We start from the raw sequence: 25,564 nt of genomic DNA, 5'->3' as shown, positions 1-25,564 counted from the left end.
TCAACTTTTGAAGCATTGGTTGTACAATGTGTATTCCAGTGCTGTGGAGAAGAATTAGGCCCTTTCTGTTCATCAATGCTGACTGCAGACACTGCAGTTTTAGGTATATCTCATCAAGTTGGTGAGCATACTCCTCAGGTGTAATGATTTCACAGGGATTCAGAGAGCTGTCGGGGATCAGACTGGCAGCAGACTGCCAAACAGTGACCATGACCTTTTCATGGTGCCAGTTTGGCTTTGAGAAGTACTTTGGAAGTTCCTCTTGGTCCAACCACTGAGCAGGTCACCACTGCCGGCTGTCATATAAAATCCACTTTTCGTCTTACATCACAATCTGAGAAGTGGTTTGTTGCTGTTGTCCTGAATAAGAGAAGATGACACTTAAAAATGATAGTAGCTCTGATTTTTGGTCAGCTCATAAGGCATCCACTCATCGACCTTTTTCACCTTTTCAATTTGCTTCAAATGTCAAATGACCATAGAAAGGTCAGTGTTGAGTTTTTTGGCAGCTTCTCGTGTAGTTGTCACGAGGATCAGCTTTGATGGTTGGTCGTTGTCAACTTCCGATGGCTGGCCACTATACTTCTCATCTTCAAGGCTCTTGTCTCTTTTGCAAAACTTCTTGAACCACTACTACACTATACATTTGTTAGCAGTTCCTGGTCCAAATGTGCTGTTGATGTTGTGAGTTGTCTCTGTTGCTTTACAACCCATTTTGAACTCAAATAAGAAAATTGCTTAAATTTGCTTTTTGTCTAACATCATTTTCATTGTCCAAAAATAAAGCAATAAGTCATTAGCAAAAAAAAAAAATAATAAAATAAAGTGAGAAATGCACATTAAAATGATGTGTAACATAAGCACATTTATTTAAGAATATTCCAGTAACAAAAGGAAAAAAAAAAAAATTTTTTTTTTTTTTTTTTTTTTGAGACAGAGCCTTAAGCTGTTGCCCTGGGTAGAGTGCCAGGGCATCACAGCTCACAGCAACCTCCAACTCCTGGGCTCAAGCGAGTCTCCTGCCTCTGCCTCCCAAGTAGCTGGGACTATAGGTGTCCACCACAACGCCTGGCTACCTTTTGGTTGCAGTCGTCCGTCATTGTTGTTTGGCGGGCCCGGACTGGATTCGAACACGCCAGCTCAGGTGTATGTGGCTGGCGCCTTAGCTGCTTGAGCCACAGGCGCCAAGCCCAAAAGGAAAATTTTAACAATGCAAAAGCTGCAGTTACTTTTGTACCAACCTAGTAGAATGAGAGCAATCAAGAAAAGAAAAAAAAACCAACCAACCAAATAAACAATAACTACTTTCTTAGTACTAAATAATGAAATTCCAGAGTGCCTAGAACATAATAAGAGCTCATAATGGTTATTGAACATATTAGTTTTATCTCAAGCAAAGAATTTGTATAAAAAATCTGAGCAGTAATGTTTTAATACCCTGTATAACAGTGAGGCCATGGAATAATACTTTCTTGCACCATCGTTACCAGCTATGACCAAATTTTTAAGTTAGTCAACAGTTCTAGAAAACTTACTTTGGAAGGAAAAGAAACAAATAAAATGAAGCAAAACAAGTCATGTTTATTAATTTAAACTTAAAGGAAAAATCCTAGAGTCAAAGTTCTAACCATTAATAAAACATGTTTACGTATTAAGTAGATAAATGAACTTCAGACTTAAAAGAGTAATGAATATTTTTTAATCTTAAAATTTAAGCAGGTGCAAGTAATAACGAAGACATCACCACAAGGAGGTACTCTTGTAAAATTATGTTTCTACTAGCTATATGTTTATTTTGAATGAAAATTCACATGCCAAAGGGGCAGGTTATCATCATTATTCATTATTAGTACCTAGCTGAGCTTGATTTGCATCTGCCATCTGAACCAAGGCATTTTCTTTCTTGTTAAACATAATCTTCACTCGATGAACATCACCATATACTCCTAATTAAAATAAACAAACAAACACACTGTAATGCTTAGCTGTGTAGTTTAGTTAATTTTACTAATATATTTAAAGACTTCTTTTCTCATACTATACACTCTCCCTTGGCAATATCATAATACAATCCCAAATTTTTCTCTCTTCCAAGCTTGGGATCTATTCATCTACTCACCCTTTTTCACTCAGACACCCCATAAACACTTTAAATTTAATATGTCTCAAACTCTGATTCATCCCGCCTCTCCTTTCTGTGCTTCCAGCAACTCGGTTGCTCCAGTCACTGGAAGTCACCTTTTGATGTTTCCCTGTCCTCAAATCAGTGACTTTCAACTAGTGTGCCACAAAAATCTTAAAGATCATTAATTAAATTATTCTTGAAAGAAGTTCAAAGTGCAGTAAGTAGATTCTGTTTTTTACTCTTATTTTTGGATCAACATAATTAAGAGTGCCATGGAAGTTTAACTATAGGTATGTGCTGTGAGAAAAAAAGGTTGTTATACCCACCTAGTCAATCACTAGCACCCACTGACTCTACGGCCTAAGTACTCCCACATTTGTCTCTCCCTGTCCTCACTACCATCAAAGCTATCATCACCATTCACACTGGGAATACTATAACCTAACAGGTCCTAATTTCATTACATTCAATTTTTCCTTTTCCTTTTTTTTTTTTAAGAGGGAGAGAAGTCTCACTGTATTGCTGGGGTTGAGTGCTGCAGTGTCATAGCTCACAGCAACCCTAATCTCTTGGGGTCAAGTGATGCTCTTGCTTCAGCCTCCCAAGTAGCTGGGATAACAGGTGCCTATAACTATAATGCCCAACTAGTTTTTCTATATTTTTTAGTAGAGATGGGGTCTCGCTCTAGCTCAGGCTGGTCTCAAACTCCTGAGCTCAAGTAATCCACCTGCCATATGAAAAATGTATTATTAACACATAATCTTATTACTGAAAATTACAAAAATGTATTATTGATAACAACTTTTGGTCAGGCACAGTGGCTTATGCTTGTAATCCCAGTGCTTTGGGAGGCTGAGGTTGAAGGATTGTTCGAGCCTAGGAGTTTGAGACCAGCCTGAGCAAGAGCAACACCCTATGTCTACTAAAAAATTAAAAATTAACTGATCTTGGTGGTCCTACTTAGGAGGCCAAGGTGGAGGACGACTTGAGTTCAGCACTTTGAGGTTATAGTGATCTACACTGGACTACCACACTCCAGCCTGGGAAACAGAGCTAAATTGTAATTTAAAAATTAAAAAAAAATTTTTTATAGTGTCTACAAATGAACATGAGGGATTTCTCTGGAGTGATGGAAATTTTCTAAAATTAAAATTTTCTTTTTTTTTTTTGAGACAGAGTCTCACTATGTTGTCCTCAGTACACTGCCGTGGCATCACAGTAACATCAAACTCTTGGGCTTAAGTGAGTTTCTTACCTGCGCCTCCCAGGTAGCTGGGACCACAGGCACCTGCCACAATGCCTGGCTATATTTTTTTTGCAGTTGTCATTGCTGGTTAGCTGGCCCTGGCTGGGCTTGAACCCGCCAGCCTTGGTGCATGCGGCTGGCGCCATAACCACTGTGCTGCAGGTGCCAAGCCAAAAATTGAAATTTTCTAAAATCAAACATGGTAATGGCTGCACCAATGTGTAAATTTACTAAAAATCATTGAACTGTATACCTAAAACAGGTAAATTGTATGGTTATAAATTAAACTTTAAAAATGCTGCTTGGAAAAACCCTACTGCCATTCAAATAATTTGGAAACAAATTTCTAAGTTATTAAAAATAATCTTACAAATGTACCAGTGAGTTTTAACCCCTTTTGTTAAGCATATTCAAATACAACAGTTTTGGAACTTTCCTAGATAAAGTATAAGAATTAGTGGATTTGATGAAAAAAATAGTAAAATATTAAGTACGGCAACATTAAAGACTTTCATTTAGATCACATCTTTAAGGGCTAGGCGTGGTGGCTCATGCCCGTAATCCTAGTATTCTGGGAGACTAAGGTGGGTGGATTTCCTGAGCTCACAGGTTTGAGACCAGCCTGAGCAAGAGCAAGACCCTGTCTCTAAAAAATAGCAGGGCATTGTGGCAGGCACCTGTTGTCTCGCTTGAGCCATGGTGTTTGAGGTTGCTGGCAGCCGTGATGTCACAGCTCTCTGCCAAGGGCAACAAAGTAAGACTCCGTCTCAAAAATAAATAAATAAAATAAATAATAAAAATCAATCACATCTTTATGACCTGTATTTTTCAGTTATGACAAAGATGAAGTGCTGAAATAATCAGCACTTTGAATACTGAGTCAACATGAAAAATAAAGACTTTTTAAAAATAATAAAGCCTATTCAATTGTATTTCTCAGTAAATATTAATAGTTTTTATGGAAAAGCAGAAAAGCGTCATTAATAAAAATCCTTAAAATATTAAAGTGCTTATTTCACTACAGTGAAATTTCGATGCTATTTCACATTTCTATTCTTGTGTATATAGAATACCATATATAGTAAGTATAATAAAAATTGTATGTAATTTGTAAATGATTAGTTATGTAAAAATTTGGAAAGCACACTAATTTTACTTTTTTAACTGAGAGAGGAACACTCTTAGAAAATGTGGAGATGGTTTTAAAAATTTGAATCTCACTATGTCACTCTTTTGCCTCAAAACTGTTCAATGGCTTCCTGTTGTTCTTAAGTTAAAACCAAACTCCTTCACACTGCATACAAAGCTCTACATGACCTTGTCCCTCATGCATCTGTCCAGCTTCAACATGTCCCTCTCGCACTCTCTGCTGGGGCTCTTTACTTCCACGTACCAGGATATCGCTCTCTCTCTCTCTGCTAGGAACTATGAAAAGACAGCTGCCTTCCCTTTCTGCTTGGCTGACTCTTACTCATTTGTCACAAGCCAGCTTAACTGTCACTTCTAGGTTGTGGTCTCTGCTTACACACTCCCCTTTACAATTCTCTATTTCCCTTATTATAAAACATTACTATAATAATTTATTAAGTCTCTTTTTTAGAACATAAAAGTGTAAGTTTATTTTATATCAGAGAGGGGGAAGAGAATGAAGGGAAGAGTTGAGACAAAGAAGAGAGCAGGGAGTGAGAAAAGGGCCAGAGAACGGCACGGCATCCCAAAGAAGGAAAGGGAGACTGCCAGCCGCTGACTAGGCCTTCTGCCGCTCTTCTTCAGTGTCAAACACAGTATCTGGCGCATCAAGGTAATCAATAAAGACATGTATTACTAAAGAAAATGTGCTTAATTCACCTCTACAGACAGTATGAAACAGAAGTGAACTTACCAAAGAGGATAAAAAGCCCATGTGGTGTGATAAGCTGTTTGAAAAAGATAACACAAAATATAAATGTCTGACTAAATAATTTAAGTAAAAATTAAAAATAAGTTCATTTATAACGTAGTAACATTTGATTTTGTTTAAAATGTGGTTTTATATGCTTCTTCTATATATGCCAGCCAGTGATGAATTTTAACAAAAATCCTTAAAACAAACAAGCATTTTATTTTATAATATTATTATTTTTTGAGACAGAGCCTCACTATGTCACCCTCAGTAGAGTGCCGTGGTGTCACAGCTCACAGCAACCTCAAACTCTTGAACTCAAGTGATTCTCCTGCCTCAGGCTCTCCTGTAGCTGAGACTACAGGCACTTGCCACATCATCTGGCTATTTTTGTTTGTTTGTTTGTTTAGCAGGCTTGGGCTGGTTCAAACCCACAGCCACATGCAGATGGTCAGCGCCCTAACTGCTGAGCTACAGGCACCAAGCCAAATTTAAACATTTTAATTTCAATATAACCCTAGATCAGAAGCTACCACTCTTGAAAGACTATTTATAAAATAAACAATATTTTTCAACTCACATCAGGATTGAGATTGGTGACAAGCAGAACAGAATTTCCTGGTATACCACCAGTCCCAGAAATAGCCATCCGTCCAGTGACAGCAGAGGAAGTGATTGCAAGAGGACCAAGAGCTCCAGGAACAGCTGGAACGGACAGACCTTTAAAAAATATCAAAAGCATTTCATATTCTAGTTATCTGAAGAATTGATTAATACTTGATATAATTTAAGCAAATAAATGAAGATAAAATTAAAAATATAAAAAGAAAATGCGTCAAGACTAGCATAAAAATATTAAAGGTCACTTTTTTGCCCCACAGAGGCTATCTGGAAGCGGAGTTCCTCATTTGTTGACATTATTACACCAGTATTCTATTATTTGTACTATACTCTGCAGAGCACCTGAACTCACTGGTTTTCAAGCTATTAGGCTTTTCAGAGGGTCTATCAACTAAAACCACTTTCTGTTTCTTGAAATGAATGTATTTTAGCATCTTTCAATCAAGTGTATATAATTTTCATATTGACTTCTATCATAAAATCAGAAATACATTTTCGAAAAATCCTTTGGCACTCACAAACATGCATGCTATGTAGTGCTATATGATATTCTATATAGGAAAATATTTTATAAAGTGCTGTATAAACATTATCATGACCAACAATATTTACAGAGTTCTATATTCTTTCACAGCAGAAATTTTCAGAGTTCTCTACTTCTACTACGGAACTTCTGAAAGCTCAATAATACTGTACTATTGACACTATACTTAAAACAGCAGTTTCCCACTATTTATTTGTATTCTCAGCTTTAAAATTATCTAAATTCTAAGCCAGGTGTGGTAGCTCACACCTGTAATCCTAGCACTCGAGGAGGACGAGGCAGGTGGATTGCTTGAGCTCACGAGTTTTGAGACCAGGCTGAGCAAAAGCGAGACTCTGTAGCTACTAAAAATAAAAAAACCGAGGCAAGGGCAGCTCCTGTGACTCAAAGGAGTAGGGCGCTGGCCCCATATGCCAGAGGTGGCGGGTTCAAACCCAGCCCTGGTCAAAAAAAAAAAAAAAAAAAAATGAGGCAAGAGGATTGCTTGAGCCTAAGTTGGAGTTGCTGTGAGCTATGATCCCACAGCATTCTACCCAGGATGATAGCCTGAGACTCTGTCTCAGAAAAAAAAAAAAAAATTATCTATACTTTCGACTATGTGCAGTGGCTTAATCCCAGGAGGCTGAGGCAGAAAGATCACCTAAACCCAGGAGTTTGAGGTTGCTATGAGCCAGGATGCCATCACGGCAATCCAGCCTGAGTGACAGAGTGAAATTTCTGCCTCAAAATAAATAAATAAATTACTTTACTTTATTTTTTGAGACAGAGTCTTATTATGTTGCCCTCGGTAGAGTGCGGTGGCATCACAGCACACAGCAACCTCAAACTCTTGGGCTTACTCGATTCTCTTTCCTCAGCCTCCACAAATAGCTGGGACAACAGGTGCCCGTCACAACACCTGGCTATATTTTGGTTGCAGTTGTCAATATCGTTTAGCAGGTCCAGGCCAGGCTCTAATCCACCAGCTTCAGTGTATGTGGCTAGTGCCCTACTTACTGAGATAAAGACATGGACCCTAAATAAATAGTTTAAAAAACTTATCTAAACTTTACTAAGAATTTAGAGGTCCTAGTTTATTGGCTTTATTTTTTTTTTTTGCAGTTTTTGGCCAGGCCTGGCTTTGAACCCACCACCTCGGGTATATGGGGCTGGCGCCCTACTCCGTTGAGTCACAGGTGCCGCCCAGTTTATTGGTTTTTTAAGTTCAAAATTCTTTGTAATAGTCTGGGCTCATTACCACATATCAAGTAATTAAATGGTAATATATAAACTGCAATATATTGTACATTTTGTCTTTTCTTTCTTTTTTTTTTTTTTTTTTTGGACACAGAGCCTCACTTTGTCACCCTTGGTAGAGTGCTGTGGCATCACAGCTCACAGCAACCTCAAACTCTTGGGCTCAAGTGATTCTCTTGCCTCAGCCTCCCAAGTAGCTGGGACTACAGGTACCCACTACAGCGCCTGGCTATTTTTAGAGATGAGGTCTAGCTCTGGTTCAGGGTGGTCTCAAACCTTTGAGCTCAGGCAATCCACTCGTCTGGGCCTACCAGAGTACTACAATTATAGGCATGAGCCACTGCATCCGGCCTTGCCTATTTTTTTGTTAAGAGGTAAGATCTTGCTATGTCACCTAGGCTAAAGTGCAGCGGCACAATCATGGCTCACTGCAGCCTCGAACTCTTGGACTCATGCAATCTTTCTGCTTTAGCCTCCCAAGTAGCTGGGACTAGAGGCAAGCATCACCATGTTTACCTAATTTTTCTTATTTATTTATTTATTTTTTTGTAGAGAGAGGGTACTCAGTCTTTTATATAGGCCAATCGCAAATTCCTGACTTCAAGTGGCCCTCCTGCTCAGCCTCCCAAATTGCTACAGGATTACAGGCATGGGCTTACAATCAGTCTATTTTGCTTGACAGTCTAAGGTTATTACTATTATCATCCACACTGCTGAATTTTAAAACTGTAGACCACATTCTCAGGCTGAATTCTATTCCATCAAATCAGTATCCAACAGTCCTGCACATGACCTCTTTCCATAACCCTCCAATCCAACCTGAAACTTGTACAAAACTTTTGGGACTATTTGTAGGTCTATTATATAGGGGCTAAGAGCACAGCTTAGGTATACTGAGGGGTTTGTGTGAATCCTCTACTAGACTTAAAAGTCTTATCAAGTCAGGAGCCCTCTTTATTCACTTTTTAACTTTCTTTATATCTATAACTGTAGATGTACCTACAGTAAAGTGAATAAATTTCTTTTAAACATACTCTGTATATATATATATATGAGTGTTATATATACACAGAGTATGTTTAAAAGAAATACCTAAAATGAAGGGAAATGTGTATCACTATTTCCAAATGTCCACCAATGAAACTTTAGAGAGCTTCAAATCAATAAAATGATGTTTCTAACAGAATAGGTAAAATATTCACTTAATTAAAACTATGCTAGGATACACACACGCATTTGGGTTAGGGTTAGGGTTAAGGTGCCCCAGGTGAGAGTGCTGTGGCTTCAACCTAGCTCACAGCAACCTCAAACTCTGGAGTTCAAACAATTCTCTTGCCTCAGCCTCCCACATAACTATAGGTGCCAGTAGTCTATTTTTCTATTTTTAGTAGAGATGGGGTCTCACTCTTGCTCAGACTAGTATCGAACTTCTGAGCTCAACCAATCCTTCTGCCTCAGCCACCTAGAGTGCTATGATTATCGGCATGAGCCATTGAACCTGGCCCTATGTTAGGATATATTAAAACCATCAAAATACTTAACCTTAAAACTACAACCCTCTTATCACTCTTTCCTTTTTAGTTGACTCCATTTTCTACATTAAAAAGATAGTAGTTAAATTCCTAGCACTAGAAGATTAGGATATAAAGATTATTGCAAGAAAGTAGATTGCTGTAGTTTTTTTTTTAAGACAGAGTCTCAAACCCAGGCCGGGTTCAAACCAGCCAGCCCCAGTGTATGTGCCTGGTGCCCTAACCACTGAGCTACAGGCAGGCACCAGATTGCTACAATTTTAAAATGCAGTTACATTCATGAATCAGCTGGAAGTTGCAAATGTAATATGCCACTCCCTGAATCATTGACTTCTGTGTTTTCTTTAGGCACCAGAGATAAAAACATAAAATAATAATTTTTTTCTTCTCCTTAAATCATGATTAAATTAATTTTGTTTACTTTTTGGAAAAGAATAGAGTTATTATCAAATATTCATTAACTTCCACCTCTTAATTACCTCCATTTGCTAAAGAGGAAAAATATTCCCTCTAAAATAAATGGCACGCATACCATTCTACGGTAATCTTTTCCAATTTCTAAAGAAGTTGAACAGTAAACATTTATTAATTTAAATACTTACCAATACTTAATTCAAACACTTATACTATGTGTTAAGTGCTGTCAAAGGCATTGAAGACACAACATAAGGCAGGTCTATTCAACACATAATTGATAAATTTATCAGTAAAGACAAAAGTAGCTCATCTATTTTATATAACTGATAAGGCAAATCTAAGGTTATTTAATGTAGATAACCTATAGTTCTTTGTGCCAATGGCAAGTATAAATATAGAGAATACTTAACGGAATTAATGGAACCAGAGAAAATTATTTGTAAATACAAAGAAACTGCATCATATGAGTAACTTCTATGGCTGATAAGCATAACATCATTGTTTCTAGAAAACACAGAACTTCATTCTATAAGATCATTTCAAATTGAACTTAAAAGAATTACCTGTAGCTTGAGGAAATCCAATGGTTGGGGCAAATCCAGCAGCTCCTGCATATGGTGAAGAAATTATACCTGGTGCACCTAATGGAGAAAAGAAGACAAAATAAATACACTATCTCCTGTGATGATCGAAGCAATATATTCTTGATAAGGAGATTCTGTTATAAAGATCGTTCAACAGGTAATCTTTAATCTGTAAGGAAAGAATCTCTGCCACTTTCAGAGGCTAACTAGCCCCTTTCAATGGAGTTCAGGGATAAAGAGGATGGCTTAGCAGTTGTTTAGTTTTGGATTAGGCTGAGATTCATGCCCTTAACTAGAGCATTATTTCTATAAGAAAATCTATTGATCCTTTATGAAATCCATTTACATCATACTCTATCTATGGGGTACTCTGTTGATTTAAAAAAATGAGATAAAATCCTTCCCTTTGAGATGTTTACAAACTAAAAGTATAAATTATAGGAGATTCATATGCTGTGAGTTAAATAGTAGAAATTTAAACGATTACTGCAAGTGTTCTAAGAAGAAACGGTCACAGAAGATTCACTGTGATTGGAGAATTTTTCTCTGGAGGTAAGACTTAAGCTAAACATTCAAAAGCACAATGTTTAGCATGTACCAAACGCTAAACAAATGCTGATCTTCTTTCCTTTCCTTTGAGAAACCTGGTGTCTGCATAACATCAACAAAAATAAGAGTTTGTTCCAATGGAGAAGTCAGCTATAGTAGAAAAATGATTAATGTGGATCAGAGCATGTCGATTTGAGGTGATGGTAAGACAGAAATGACTACAAGTGGAAATAAGGGGGCCAACTCAGAATAATTATTGTAAGTAAACACATAAATTTGTAAATCATCTGTATAGAAACAAATGTGAAAGACATAAAAGGGAGAGCTCCAATAAGAAAGGAAGAGAGCTACAGAGAGAGCCTGGGACTTATCAGTACACTTAAGGAATATCCTACAGAAAGTGAAAGAGAAGAGCCTCAGTGAATTATAATACTCTGGAATCTAGAGGAAGAGAGTTTCGAAAGGGAAATGGCAAGGACCTTCCATAGAGGTCACAGAGAATGAGAAATGAAAAAGGTAAGCAATAATAGTTTTAGACAAATAGTGAAAAGTCAGATCGCAAAAGTCAAAGGGAGGCCTTTGTTTTTTAATAATAAGGAAATGAGCATTATTTACAGGCAGAAATACATAGGCTATTTTTTCCAGAGAAACTAAAAATTAGTATAATTTTATTCTCTTCATTAAATAGAATTATCTAGCATAATTTGTTAAGTATGTAATTGTAATTCATTATAACAATTCAAGAAAGTATAGTTAAAAGAGAATACAAGGATAGAACTAATGGAAAAATTAAGAGTAAGTGAAGATACAAAAAACTAGAATAACTGACAGAAATCAAAGAAGGGAGAATGAAATACACTCAATAAATACATGTTGAAAGTATATCATGAGCTAAGCATTCTACCAGTAAGGAATTACTGAACAAAGCAAGCAAGAATCTATGTCCTTGCTGAACTTACATTCACATAGGCTCAAGATCACAGGTAAAATGACTCATTTTTTAAAAAGAAAGAACTGAATTTAAGCATAAAGGAAGACTAACAAAGAGGATTCAAAATAGATACCAGTAATTATGAAAATATCCACAAGAAAGACTAAACATAAAGTTAAAGATAAGGAAGAATATGGTGGAGCTTGTATTACTGTTGACCAATAATACTTGCCCCTTCCATATAATTTTGGCCGGCTGTAGGAGCTGCAGTACCTTCTGTGGGAGAAGCATTCATTCTATGCAATCAAACTGGGGTTAATTATGTCACGTGTTTTTTTTCAAAAAAAAAAAAAAAAAACAAGGACAGAAATTACATTTGCCACCTCTATACAGAACATTAAAGAAGCAATATGAATTAATACTCCCCCATTATTCTTTACTCTCTGCCGCAAGAATGGCATGTCACAAATAGGAGTGACATCTTTAGTCTGGACTCTAGATGCAAATTACTGACTTCGGGGAGGAGAGAGGATTAGTTTGTAAACGCAGCAAAGTTGCTAATATGGATGGTTATGGGGGAGGAGAGGGAGGCAGAACACTGGCAGTAGTAGGCTTTAGAGAAGTAAGGAAAATTTTTGAGATAATAATCACAGAACAGTCAATAGAGATAAATAAAAGAACTGACAAACAATTATCAAGGCCAAATTTTAAATAATTGTTTCCATGTAAAATATGATTAATAACATTTATTAAAATTTGACAAAAGAATAATTTTTAATGTTGCTTTGAATCTACCCTCCACAGATAAGCAGAAACAGAAACATTTTAGCAAAGTAACTTGTTAGACAACGGATTAGTATCTTTATTTTAAGAAGTGATTATCTAAACCTTTAAGAAAACAGTTGGAAGCTTTGAATGGCTAAGAATGCAGCGCCTGTGGCTCAGTGAGTAGGGCGCCGGCCCCATATGCCAAGGGTGGCGGGTTCAAACCCAGCCCCGGCCAAACTGCAACCAAAAAATAGCTGGGCGTTGTGGTGGGCGCCTGTAGTCCCAGCTACTCTGGAGGCTGAGGCAAGAGAATCGCTTAAGCCCAGGAGTTGGAGGTTGCTGTGAGCCGTGTGACGCCACGGCACTCTACCCGAGGGCGGTACAGTGAGACTCTGTCTCTACAAAAAAAAAAAAAAGAATAGATATTTTACATTTGGAAAAGGCAATAACAAATTAATACATGTGAACATTTTAATTTATGAAACCAGTTTATCACAGAATCATTTATAAAAGCAAAATCCTAGAGAAACAAAGTTAATGTCCAAATTGGAGAATGAATGATTAACATAAACCTACTTTAATGACGAAAATGCCTGATGAATCAATGTAAAGATCTTTAATAGCCTGATGCTGTGGCTTATGCCTGTCATCCTAGCACTCTGGGAGGCTGAGGTGGGAAGATCACTCGAGTTAAGGAATTCCAGAATAGCCTGAGCAAGAGCGAAACCCGGTTTCTACTAAAAATAGAAAAATTACCCAGGTGTTGTGGCAGGTGCCTGTAGTCCCAGCTACTTGGGAGGCTGAGGCAACAGGATCACCTGAACCCAGGAAGTTTGAAGTTGCAGTGAACTAGGATGATGCCACAGCATCTAGTCTAGGGCAAGAGTGAGACTGTCTCAAAAGCAACCAACAAAAGCTTTCCTTTAAGAAATCTAAAAGTTGGTAAGATGATGAATAACTAGGACAAAAATCTAATTCTGAGATGCTGAGCTTTGGTTTAGTCTTCATGGACCAAGTAAGCCAGAGGCAATCCTGGATGTTTCCCAAGGTGAGAAGTCAACAGAATACTCTCATTGCATTAGCCTATCAGAATAAGTCAACCCACCCATTTATCCACTCCTCCTGCCTTCAGTCTATGAGGAAAGTTTCCAGAGAAGAGAGAAAAGTCCTTGAAAAGTTCTAAAGAAAAGGACATTTCCTAGTAGTCAAAAGAAAAATCAATCAAACTATGAATTTAGGTTGAAATGATAGCAAGCATAGAGACTTGAATGTTACAGAAAAGCAAACTGTCTCTGGAGAACACACACCTTGATCCTAAGCCTTAAAGAACAAACACAATTAATTCTCCATGTAAAATTAGTAACTCATGAAAAAAAATAAGGGCAAAAGGCTCGTCGCCTGTGGCTCAAGCAGCTAAGGCGTCAGCCACACACACCTGAGCTGGTAGGTTTGAATCCAGCCCGGGCCTGCCAAACAACAATGACGGCTGCAACCAAAAAATAGCTGGGCATTGTGGCGGGTGCCTGTAGTCCTAGCTACTTGGGAGCGGTGGCAGGAGACTCGCTTGAGCCCAGGAGTTGGAGGTTGCTGTGAGCTGTGATGCGATAGCACTCTACCCAGGACCACAGCTTGAAGCTCTGTCTAAATAAATAAATAAATACAAAAACATTTAACCAGAATGACCACTTCAAAAGATATCAGATACTGGATTTAGAAAATGAAGGTTTAAATAGCATGTTTGGAAAAAAAAAAAAAAAAGAAAGATAAGAAGCTTGAGACCAGCCTGAGCAAGAGTGAGACCTATTTCTACAAAAAAAATAACCAAAAAAAACAATTAGCTGCATTGGTGATGCTACTTTCTTTTTTTTTTGTGGTTTTTGGCCGAGGCTGGGTTTGAACCCACCACCTCCAGCATATGGGACTGGCGCCCTATCCCTTTGAGCCACAGGCACCACCCTGGTGATGCTACTTTCAACACTAAGGCAGGAGGACTACTTGAGCCAGGAGTTTGAGGTTGCAATAAGCTATGATGATCACACTACACTCTAGCCAGGGTGACAGAGCAAAACTTTGTCTGAAAAAAAAAAAAAATAAGAAGAAGAAGAAGGGAAGGGGAAAGGGGGAAGGGAAAGAAAAGAAAACAAAAGAAAAGAAAAGAAAGAAAACTTAAAAAGAACCAAATAAAATTTTAACAAATTAAAAAACACAACTGGTACAATCTAAAATTGAAAGTTAGGCCCTAAGAAATTACTCAGCAGCTCAGACACGGAAGAAATGGAAAGTATGAAACAAAGTTTGATCCACTGAGGACAGAGTGAGAGGGTGTAACAGGTCTAATTAAAGTTCCAGATAAAGAAGAGAAATAGTGGGAAAGGAAATACATATATGAAAGGACAGTTCCTAGAACCAATAAAAGATAACAATCAAGCAACTAAATCAAGAAGCCCAACTGAGCTCCAATCAGCAGAAATAAAAACAAATCATTAAATAGACATATCATACTGAAATTACAGGACACCAAAAAAAGAGGAAAATTCCTAAAGGAAAAAAAAAAGAGCAGTAGCCAGGTTGACAGCTAACTTCCTAAGAGCAACAATGAAAATTAGAACACTATGGAAAGATCTCTTTAATACACAGAAAGAAATTTATCTTTCAACCCATAATCTTATATTCAGCAAAAATATCTGTTTAAATTAACAAAGACTTTGACAAATAAAAACTTCAAATATATTGCCATAAACCCTCACTAAGTGAAATATGAAAGGATGTCCTTCAGTAATCCCAGCACTGTGGGAGGCTGAGGCAGGTGGATCACCTAAGCTCAGGAGTTTGAGATCAGCCTGAGCTAGAGCGAGACCCTGAGACCCCATCTCTAAAAATAGCCGGGTGTTGTGGCTGGGACTATAGCCACAACAATAAAATAAAATAAAGGACATCCTTCAGACAGAATGTAAGTGGACACCTGAACTCCTTTTACTTCCTAACTCATGATGTTATTATATTTTTACATTATTTGACTTTAACCATATGATTTGCTAGGACTGTTTGATATAATCAATATTCATTTAGATTAAGCCATGTTTAACTCTTTAGGCTTTTCATTCCTTTTTACAACTTAGACATACCATGTCTAAAGTTCTTATGTAAGAAAAAAGTATACCTATTAACTTTAGACTTTGGTAAAATAAGCATGAAAGTTAAAAATCATAGATGAGAACAGAGAATATAGAAACAGTATTAAACTTCAGAACCAATGAAGTTTAAGGAAAAAAACAGAATAAATATTCATTCAGCAATTGATTTTTACATAGTTATATTGTGTCAGGTACCAGGAAAAAATTAGTAAACTAAATAGATATCCTCCCCATCCCCCCAAAAAATATCTGCCCCAGTAAAGTTTTTTTTTTCTATTGTTTGGGATTCATTGAAGGTACAAAGAATTAGGTTATACTGAATGCGTTTGTTAGCCCAGTAACGTTTTTGTTTCTTAAATAGGGCCCTACTCTGTCACCTAGGCTGGAGTGCACTGGTATGACCATAGCTCATTGTAGCCTCAATCTCCTGGGCTTCCCACCTCAGTTGTTCAAGTAGCTGGATTATAGGCATGCACCACCATCCTGACTAATTTTTTTTTTTTTTACTTTTTTTTTTTTATTGTTGGGGATTCATTGAGGGTCTGACTAATTTTTAAAGTATTTTGTAGAGGCCTGGTCTTGCTATGTTGCCCACACTGATCTCGAAATCCTAGTTTCAAGCAATCCTCCTGCTTCAGCCTCTTAAACTGGTAAAGTTTAACAGAGATGAACAATACACATATTAAACAATACACATATTAAATAAGCTAATTGTATAGTATGTAAGAAAGTGGCGAACTATGAAAAAAATAGAACAGAGAAAATCAGAAGTACCAAGGGAGGGCTGGGCAAGAAAGGTCAAAGAACACAGATGAGAAAATTCTCTCCAAGAATAACTGGGAGAAAGGCATTCCAAGTAGAAGGAATAACTACAGGAATGGTCTAGAGATGAAAACATACTTAACATGTTTAACAAACAATAGGGATGTCAGTATGAGTGGACAGGAGGAAGTAGGGGACCACAAAGGAGGTCTATTAAAAAGGTAAAACCAGGGTAGATACTCTGGGTACAGTGGCTTATGCCTGTAATCCATCCAAACACTTAAAGGGAGGCTACAGGATTGTTGAGGTCAGGAGTTCAAGACCAGCCTGGGAACATAGTAAGACCTCTTATCTAAAAAAAAAAAAAATAATAAGAAAAATTAGCTTAGTGTGGTGGTGCACACCTGAAGTCCCAGCTACTTAGAAGACTGAGGCAGGAGAATCACTTGAGCCCAGGAGTTTGAGGCTGCAATGAGCTATAATGATACCACTGCACTCTAGCCCAACCAACAGTGTGAGACCCTATCTCAAAAAAAAAAAAAAAAATCCCCCAAAAGTTAGATGGTATAGTGCTTTGTAAAGAAGGGGGGATCTACTCAAAAAGAAATGAGAACCTTTGAGGGTTGGTCACCATTAGAGTGAAATAACTCCACTTATTTTTCTCTTCTAATTTTCATATAATAGGGTATACATATATAAAAGGTACACGTATGTCTACTATATGATATAAAAACTATATGATGTGTGTACAATGTGATGTTTTGATATACTAGCATGTACTGCATATTGACATGTTGGTCAATGATGGACCACATATATAATTGTAGTCTTGTAAGATTGTAAGGGAGCTGAAAAATTGCTGTTGTGTGGAGATAATGGAGTCATTGTATATGGGTCATTACGAAAGTTTTGAGATACACAAAAATCAAGAAACGCAGTACTTACGTTGATATAAACAAAGCCATACTAGCAACACCAATGACCCAAGCAAGTTGAAACTTGCATGGGTGAATCAAAAAGGACATTGCTGACTTATCTCTTAGAAGTGAAATAATAAATCATAACAGAATCTCTCTCAAAACTCTCTTAGTGACCCATGTAACATTATGGAGCAATATGTTACTCATATGTTTGTGGTAATGCTGGTGTAAACAAACAGTCATATACAGCTGTGGTCCCCAGGAACTGAGAACAAAGCATCACCACCTAAGCTCTATCACTCTCTCTCCCTGGTCCATGGAAAATTATCTTCCATTAAACTAGTCCCTGGTGCCAACAAGGTTCATTGTAGCCTGTTAAGAACTGGACCACACAGCACGAAGTGAGCGGCAGATACAGCAAAGCTACATCTGTATTTACAACCACACCCCATCACCTGCATCCTGGCCCAACCCCATCTCTCTCATCTGTGGAAAAACTATCTTTCAAGAAACTGCTCACTGGTGCCAAAAAGGCTGAGGACCACTAATACACAGGTATAGCAATACAATTATGTACAGTGTATAATACTTGATAATAAATGACTTTGTTACTGGCTTATGTATTTACTATATACTTTTACTGCTATTTATTTTTTTCTTTTTGAGTCAGTATCTGATTTTATCACCCTCGGTAGAGTGCTGTAGCATCACAACTCACAGCAATGTCAAACTCCTGGGCTCAACTGATCCTCCTGTGTTAGCCTCCCCAGTAGCTGGGACTACAGGTGCCCAGCACAACGTCCTGCTATTTTTGGAGACAGGGTCTCATTCTTGCTTAGACTGGTCTCGAACTCCTGAACTCAAGCAATCTACACACCTCGGCCTTCCATAGTGATAGCATTATTCTTTCTGAGTAACCCTACAGAGCGTGAGCCACCGCGCCTGGCCTTATTTTAACTGTACTCCTTTACTTATTAAACAAAATTAACTGTATAACAGTCTGAGGTACGTCCTTCAGGAGGTATTCTAGAAGGCAGCACTGTTACCATAGGAGATGACAGCTCCATGTATGCTCCAGCCCCTGAAGATTTTCCAGCAGAAAGACACGGAGAGCTGGAAGACAAGGACACGGACGACCCTAACCCTGTGCAGACCTAGGCTTCAGTGCGCCTTAGTTTTTAATAAAAAAGTACAAAATAAAAAATATTTTTAAAAATGAAAAAAATTAAATAGAAAAAAACATTTCTGCACAGCTATACGATGTGTACAAATACTAATACATTTCAACTAAATGTTATTACAAAAGTCAGAAATTTTTCAAAAATTAAAGTTTATGAAGTAAAAAACTTACAGTATGCTAACGCTAATTTACTGTTAAGAAAGAAAAATAATTTAAAATAGTTTAAAATTATAGTACAGCCTAAGCGTACAGTGTTTATAAAGTTTATAGTAGTACACAGTACTGCGCGGCCTTCACATCGGTTCATCACTCTCTCACTGATTCACCCAGAGCAACTTCTAGTCCTGCAAACTCTATTCATAAGTTCCCTACACAGGTAAACCATTTTTAAAAAAATCTTTTATACCATACGTTTTACTGTGTCTTTTCTATGTTTAGATATACAAATACTTACCATTGTGTTACAAATGCCTACAGTATTCAGCAATGTGCTGTACAAATGGATAGCTTAGGAGTCAATACTGTATCATACAGCCCAGGTGTGTGCAATAGGCTGTACCATTTAGGTTTGTTTAAAGACTAGTATGTTTGCACAATGATAAAATCACCTAATGATGCATTTCTCAGAATGTATTCCTTTGTTAAGTAACACATAATAATATTTAACATGTCAAACTATGATAACAAATATTTTCATCACTCACAGAAATATACTTGAGTCCCTTTGCAATCCATTTCTATCGTTAAACCTTGTTGCTAAGCATCACTGATCTGTCACTATAGAATATTTTGTACTTTACAGAAATATATAATTGTTCTTTTCTGCCTTGCTTCTTTTGTTCAGCATTTTTTTGCCCTTACCACTAGTTCATTCTTTTTTATTGCTGAATAGTATTTGATTGCATAGATAGACATTTTTTATATAGTCTCTTCTTTCTAGACTGCGCTCATTATAAATAAAACTACTATGCACATTTATGTTTAGTTAACATTTACCATCGAATAACACGATTTATTTGTTTATTTATTTTTGAGACAGAGTCTTATTTTGTCGTCCTCGGTAGAGTGCTGTGGCATCACAGTTCACAGCAACCTCAAGCTCTTGGGCTTAAGTGATTTTCTTGCCTCTGCTTCCCAAATAGCTGGGACTATAGGCGCCTGCCACAATGCCTGGCTATTTTTTTTGTTGTTGTTATCACTGCTGTTTAGCAGGCCTGGGCCGGGTTCTAAACCACTAGCCCTGGTGCATGTGGCCAATGCCCTAACTAACCACTGAGATACTGGCACCAACCCAATAACACTATTTATTTAATTTATATATCTTTTTACGAGTTTCACTATGTTGCCCAGGCTGGAGTGCTGTGGTTACACATAGGCTTGATTATAGCACACTAAAGCCTTGAACACATGGGCTTAAGGGATCTTCTTACCTTGGCCTTTCAAGTAGCAGGGACCACAGGCACATGCTACCACATCCAGCAATATTTTTTAAATTTTGCAAATTACCAAGCTAGGTAAAACTCAGAGATTTTGCAAACTTTGAGTGATGTTTGCCTTTTAGTTTTCTTGATGGTATCTTTCAGACAGCAAAACTTTTAAATTCTGATGAACAATATGTAAATTATTTCCTTTTACGGTTTGTGGTTCTTCTATTCTATGAAATATGCATATTCCTAAGGTTGCAAAAGATTTTCTCCTATGTTGTCTTCTGGAAATTTTACAGGTTTAAGTTTTACATTTCAAGTTAATTTGTCAGTATCGTGTCAGATATTGGTCAACACTTTATTTATTTATTTATTTGCAGTTTTTGGCAGGGGCTGGGTTTGAACCCGCCACCTCCGGCATATGGGGCCAGCGCCCTACTCCTCTTAGCCACCCGGTCAACATTTATTTTTTCTAGTACCAATTTCCACTTGTACAAAAACCACTTGTTGAAAAGATTTTCCTTTCCCTATTGAATTACAATGGCAATTTTGCTGAAAATCCATTGCGCACAAATATGTGGATGTATTTCCAGACTCTCTATACTGTGCCATTAATCTACGTATCTATCCTTTTCACACTGCTAAATGGCCTGACTATTGCAGCTCGATGTTAATCCCGTGATTAGAATTTATTTTTTTTTTTAAATGGTTTTGGCTAGTCTAGATGCTTTCTTTCATCATTTCTCTATATATTTTTAGAAGTTTGATACATCTTACTAAAGCAAGAAAAAGAAATAAAAATCTTAGGGATTAGGAGAAAGGATATAAACTAACATTATTTGTAGATTATATGACTGTATACTTCAAACTATGAAAAGACTCCACACGCAAATTATTGGAACTAGTGAGTTTATCAAGGTTTGTGAATATGAAAGAGATAACAATCTGTATAATCTATAATCAACTGTTAGAAAAAAATAATTATGATAGTTGTTGAAACTTACATTGCACTTGTGTCAAACATAATTTTAAACTCTTCATGTACATGAGCACGTTTAATTTTCAACACAACCCTACTGGTTAAGTACTATTATAAACTTGCTCATGTCACATATGTCACATATGTGACTACAGAAACAGAAGCGTAGAGCAGTTAAGTAATTTCCTCAAGGTTACACAGCTCATAATAGGTCAAGAATTTAAATCCAGAAAGTATGGTTCTTAACAAATAACATTACATCGTATAAAATAAAATCAAAAGTATAAAGTTCTTAGGAATAAGTGCAACAAATAGACATGTAATCCTTTAAGAAGAAAAGTAACCAAACTTTATACTCTTTGGGGGATTTTGATTGGGATTACAATGGATTTATAAATCAATTAGAAGATAACTACCTTCAGTTTTAAATCCAAAACCACAATAGCTTTTAGGGGGGAGGAAGAATTGACAAGCTGATTTTAAAATTTGTAAGAAATAAAAATGGCCAGGAATTACCAAGATACTCTCAAAGAATAATGAGATTAAAAAAGACTATCACATATTGAGATGGGTGGTTTGAAAAAAGGCAAGACAATAGAACAATGCCTAGAAAAATAAGCAAATATGAAGTTCAAGTCTGTGTTAGCAATTCTGAAACTATTTTTGCATATTCTGGGTCTTAATCTGGATGGTAATGATATAGGTGTAAAAAATGTAAAACATGTAAAAAATATATTTACATGTTTTATAAAATTTCCTACAGATATAATAAATGTCACTAAAAAGAGGGGGCAGAGTGCTTATGATTCAACCCTAGAAAGTAAAAGGGCAGCCTTTAAAAGCACAAGAACAATTAATAAGTTAGGAAGACGGTATGGAGAGTGTGGTGTTTCAGAAGCCAAGAGAAAAAAGAAGGGAGGGCTAGATGCGGTGGCTCCTGCCTATAATCCCAGCACTTTGGGAGCTGAGGTGGGAGGACAGCTTGAGGTCAGAAGTCTGAGGTTGCAATAAGCTAGAAGGATACCACTGCTTTCAAGACCAGGCAACAAAGAGGGAGGAACGAAAAAAACAGAAGGGAATTGTGTCAAATATTAGGCAGAATAGAGAAACTTTTAGACAATACATAAAATACATTGTTTTCTGTCTCATCAATCACTTACCTTAGGATGTAGACATTATTTTGCAATGACTAAGGATTTATTAATACGATGAAAAAGAATATGAATATTCTGATATTTTATACTCAGAAACCAAACTTAACTACACTTTAAAAATGTTCTTCTCCTACAATGCAGAACACTAATTATACCAAAAGTATTCAAGTACTGAAATAAGTGCAGTTCTGCATTTGATAGCTAAGTTTTAGTAAACCCAAATTTGACCCAATTCCTATCACCTATTATTGAAATAGTAATGACAAAGACCTTTGACTCTGCCAATTCAGACATAAGTAAGTTAGGAGCTGATAATGAATATAAAACATAAACATTTTTGACCAGGTATGGTGGTTCAGGTCTATAGTCCTAGCACTTTGGGAGACTAAGATGGGAGGATTGCATAAGCCCAGAAATTCGAGACCAGCTTGAGTAACATAGAGACATCCTATCTCTACAAAAATTAAAGAAATATAAAAATGATCTGAGCATGGTAGTATGCACCCATAGTTCCAGCTACCTGAGAGGCCAAGCCAGGCAGATCTCTTGAGCCCAGAGTCTGAGGTTACAGTGAGCAATGATGTCACCAATGCACTCTAGCCCAGGCAACAAAGCAAAATCCTACCTAAAAACACTAAAAAACCAAAACAAAGCAAAACAAAAAACCCCAAACACAAAAATTTGGTCAAAGAGACCAAAAAAGAAATGTTAACAATAATAGGAATATAAACCGAAAAACTCACTTGGCTTTTAAAATTATAAATAATGAAAAAGCTTTTATTCTACAATAGACTATGAACTATGTTCTAGAAAATTTTGGACAACCATTTGTTTCTTTCAGTTCTTTAATTTTCTCATCTGTGAAAGCCAATCCATGATATACTACTTAAAGTCTCAATTAGTTTCTTTTATGGTATCATTTGGGAAAGAAAAAAAATCAATCACAAAGAGTAATAAAACTTAATACTTTATCTAAATAATAAATCACAACTAAAGAGTAGCATATATTAACCTAATAACAAATTCACACTGGGATATCCATTGCTTTTCCTTTATATACAGGTTTACTTTAAATAAAAGAAGAAAGCTCTTAAAAGCAACACTTGCAGAGACAGAAAGCTATATTTTTACCTGTGCAAAATGCAACTTCACACAAACTTCAGATACAAAAGTTTCAAAGTTTAAAAAACAAAACAAAGTAAACTTTCTTTGAATAAAAAGGAAAAACATAACATTAATTTAAGCTCTTGATTTAAAATATCGCTGCTTAAAAATGGGAAAAGTATTTTTCTCAAGAGCATATATGACAAAATCTGTTGGCTATAAACTAGCATGTTAAATCGATGTTAATATGTAAGACTATTAATTTGAAGCAAATGATTGTGTAACCTAGGAAGAGTAATAATGATGTTAGAAAATAAATTTGTAACTCAATTTCAGATATCCACTGATTTGACAACTAATATTCCTAACACTAAGATTTAATTAATGGGCATACTTTGTTCCATGATTCTCACTTTCCTTTAGAAATCACAAGAGAACTCAAGAAGGAAAGGTGAACTGACATAAATAGATTAGTACATAGTTAACTTAAACTTATAACTTTGGAAAACTTGCTTTGTGACCCAAAAGGAACTACTCACCAAAAGCAGCAGCCATAGGGGGTTCAAGGGATGGCTGGCCATCACCAGTAGGAAGGTCTAAGCGAGTGAAGTCTCTGCTTTTATCATTATTGTATTTCACATTAAGGCTGGTGAGCTTGGAGAAGTCAATACGCAGAGTGCAGCATGCATTATAGATATTCTGGCCATCCAGAGCCTAAAGCATGTAAGAAAGGGACTGGTTTTGGCAAGACAACAACACTGATGAATCAAGTAGCCTCTATGTTGACACAGAGTAGCATTCAGGTACAAAGCAGAGGGCACCAGACTAAAAGCCAAAGACTTGGTTTTGTGACTCCATCACTATGAGTTTAAGGGAGAAAAAGAAAATCTCTAAGTCTCAGTTTTCATCTGTAAAGTAAGATTAATAGTATCTATATTGACTACAGTAATGTCAAATGAGAAGAGAAATGCAAAAGCTTGGAAAATGATTGGGTATTATAAAATATTAGCTGTTACCATGATTATTTTGCCTATGGCCAATGTTTAAAGATATTTTAACTTTACATTCCATCATTAATTCATTTTAGTATGGTTCACATAGGTTAGGATGAAACAAAGTCTGTAAAATGGTACTTACCAGAGCTACAATATGTAAAATATCATCTACCGCTTTCTTTTAAATTGTAAATTTATTTTTGTAATATTTGGAATAACAAGCTGAGAGACATTTGGAGTCAGTTGTAACCAAAGGTCAGTAACCCCTACCTTTGAAAGAATAAAAATTTACCAAAGGGTTATGGCCAATTATAACTTCCACAAGGGCTTGAATTTATAAAAACAGATAGCAGAAACCAAACCATATAAAAATAAAACAAACAAATATGTGGAAAAACACTTTGATTTATAATGTTATCGATAAATATGCTGTCAAAAGGTTCAAAATAATATATGTATGTGGAAAGAGGGTATAGGAAATATAACAGCTATATTCCCAATCAAGTGCCAGATACTGTGTGGTACACAAAAGTATCATAATACTGGTATAAGATAAAATTAGGGTTAGGGGTAGATCTCAATAGTGTGTCTAATATAACCAAAGTGAAAGTGGAGTTTTGTATCTTAACAAAAAATTCAAGTATTTGTATACTTAAAAAAAGAAAACATGAATTGACAGCAGCATAATTCCTGAGATTTCGTATCTTCACCAACTGAGAGCTCAACAGGAATAAACATTGATTATGGTTGCAAAAATAGTAAAATCAATCTTTGGCTGATTAACAGAAATAAATGAAGGTACAAGGGTAAAGGTAATTCAACTTTATTAGTCAGATTATATAAGGAATATGATGCACAACTCTAGACTTTAAATATGACAAACAGGAATGAGTCTCATAGGTCTAAGGTGTTAGGAGATTTGAAACCATTTCATACAAGGAAAGAAGCGATAATTTTCAGCTCAGAAAAAAGAACACAGGAAACTCTACACTTAAAAATAATTAATAAAGTAAATACTATGCTATGTATATTTTATCACAATTTTAAAAACCAGTAAACTGTTTGAGAAAGACATGGTGGCTTCCTTCAGCTATCAGTGAAGTGAATGATTGACAATTAAAAAATGAAAAAAGATCATAATTACCATTTTGGCATAATGTGCATTCACTGGGTCAGCATACTGAAGCAAGGCTTGAAACTGATTATTCTTTGTAAAGGTGATAATCTTCAAGACTGTGCCAAATTTAGAAAATATCTGGGGAAAAGTTCATATAAAGTTAAATCTAAGAAAAATATTAAACTAATCTATCTTTATAAACAAAACTTGGTTCATGAATCCCATTTTTAAATGAAAGCAATTTTCTCTTTTAAACTGTTGATACCAAAATGACTTAAATCAAGCCTAAGTGTTAATGCACCTGTGCCTGTCTTAAATCAGTGCCTGGCACACAGTAAGCACTCCAGTACTTACCCTATT

General features: G+C 36.3%; 1 protein-coding gene across 1 annotated transcript in view; it reads right to left on the bottom strand.

The window, feature by feature from the left end:
- Window positions 1–25,564, bottom strand: part of PTBP3 (polypyrimidine tract binding protein 3) — a 109,339-nt gene that overhangs the window by 10,114 nt on the left and 73,661 nt on the right. The window contains 6 exon segments of the mRNA XM_053565819.1: window positions 1,854–1,946; window positions 5,254–5,287; window positions 5,834–5,973; window positions 10,167–10,244; window positions 23,632–23,806; window positions 25,232–25,342. Coding sequence (XP_053421794.1) covers window positions 1,854–1,946; window positions 5,254–5,287; window positions 5,834–5,973; window positions 10,167–10,244; window positions 23,632–23,806; window positions 25,232–25,342 — 631 coding nt within the window.

This window comes from Nycticebus coucang, chromosome 2 (genome assembly GCF_027406575.1).
Source record: "Nycticebus coucang isolate mNycCou1 chromosome 2, mNycCou1.pri, whole genome shotgun sequence".
In the NCBI taxonomy this organism is placed as follows: domain Eukaryota; kingdom Metazoa; phylum Chordata; class Mammalia; order Primates; family Lorisidae; genus Nycticebus; species Nycticebus coucang.
This window is presented reverse-complemented; position numbering and strand designations above follow the sequence as displayed.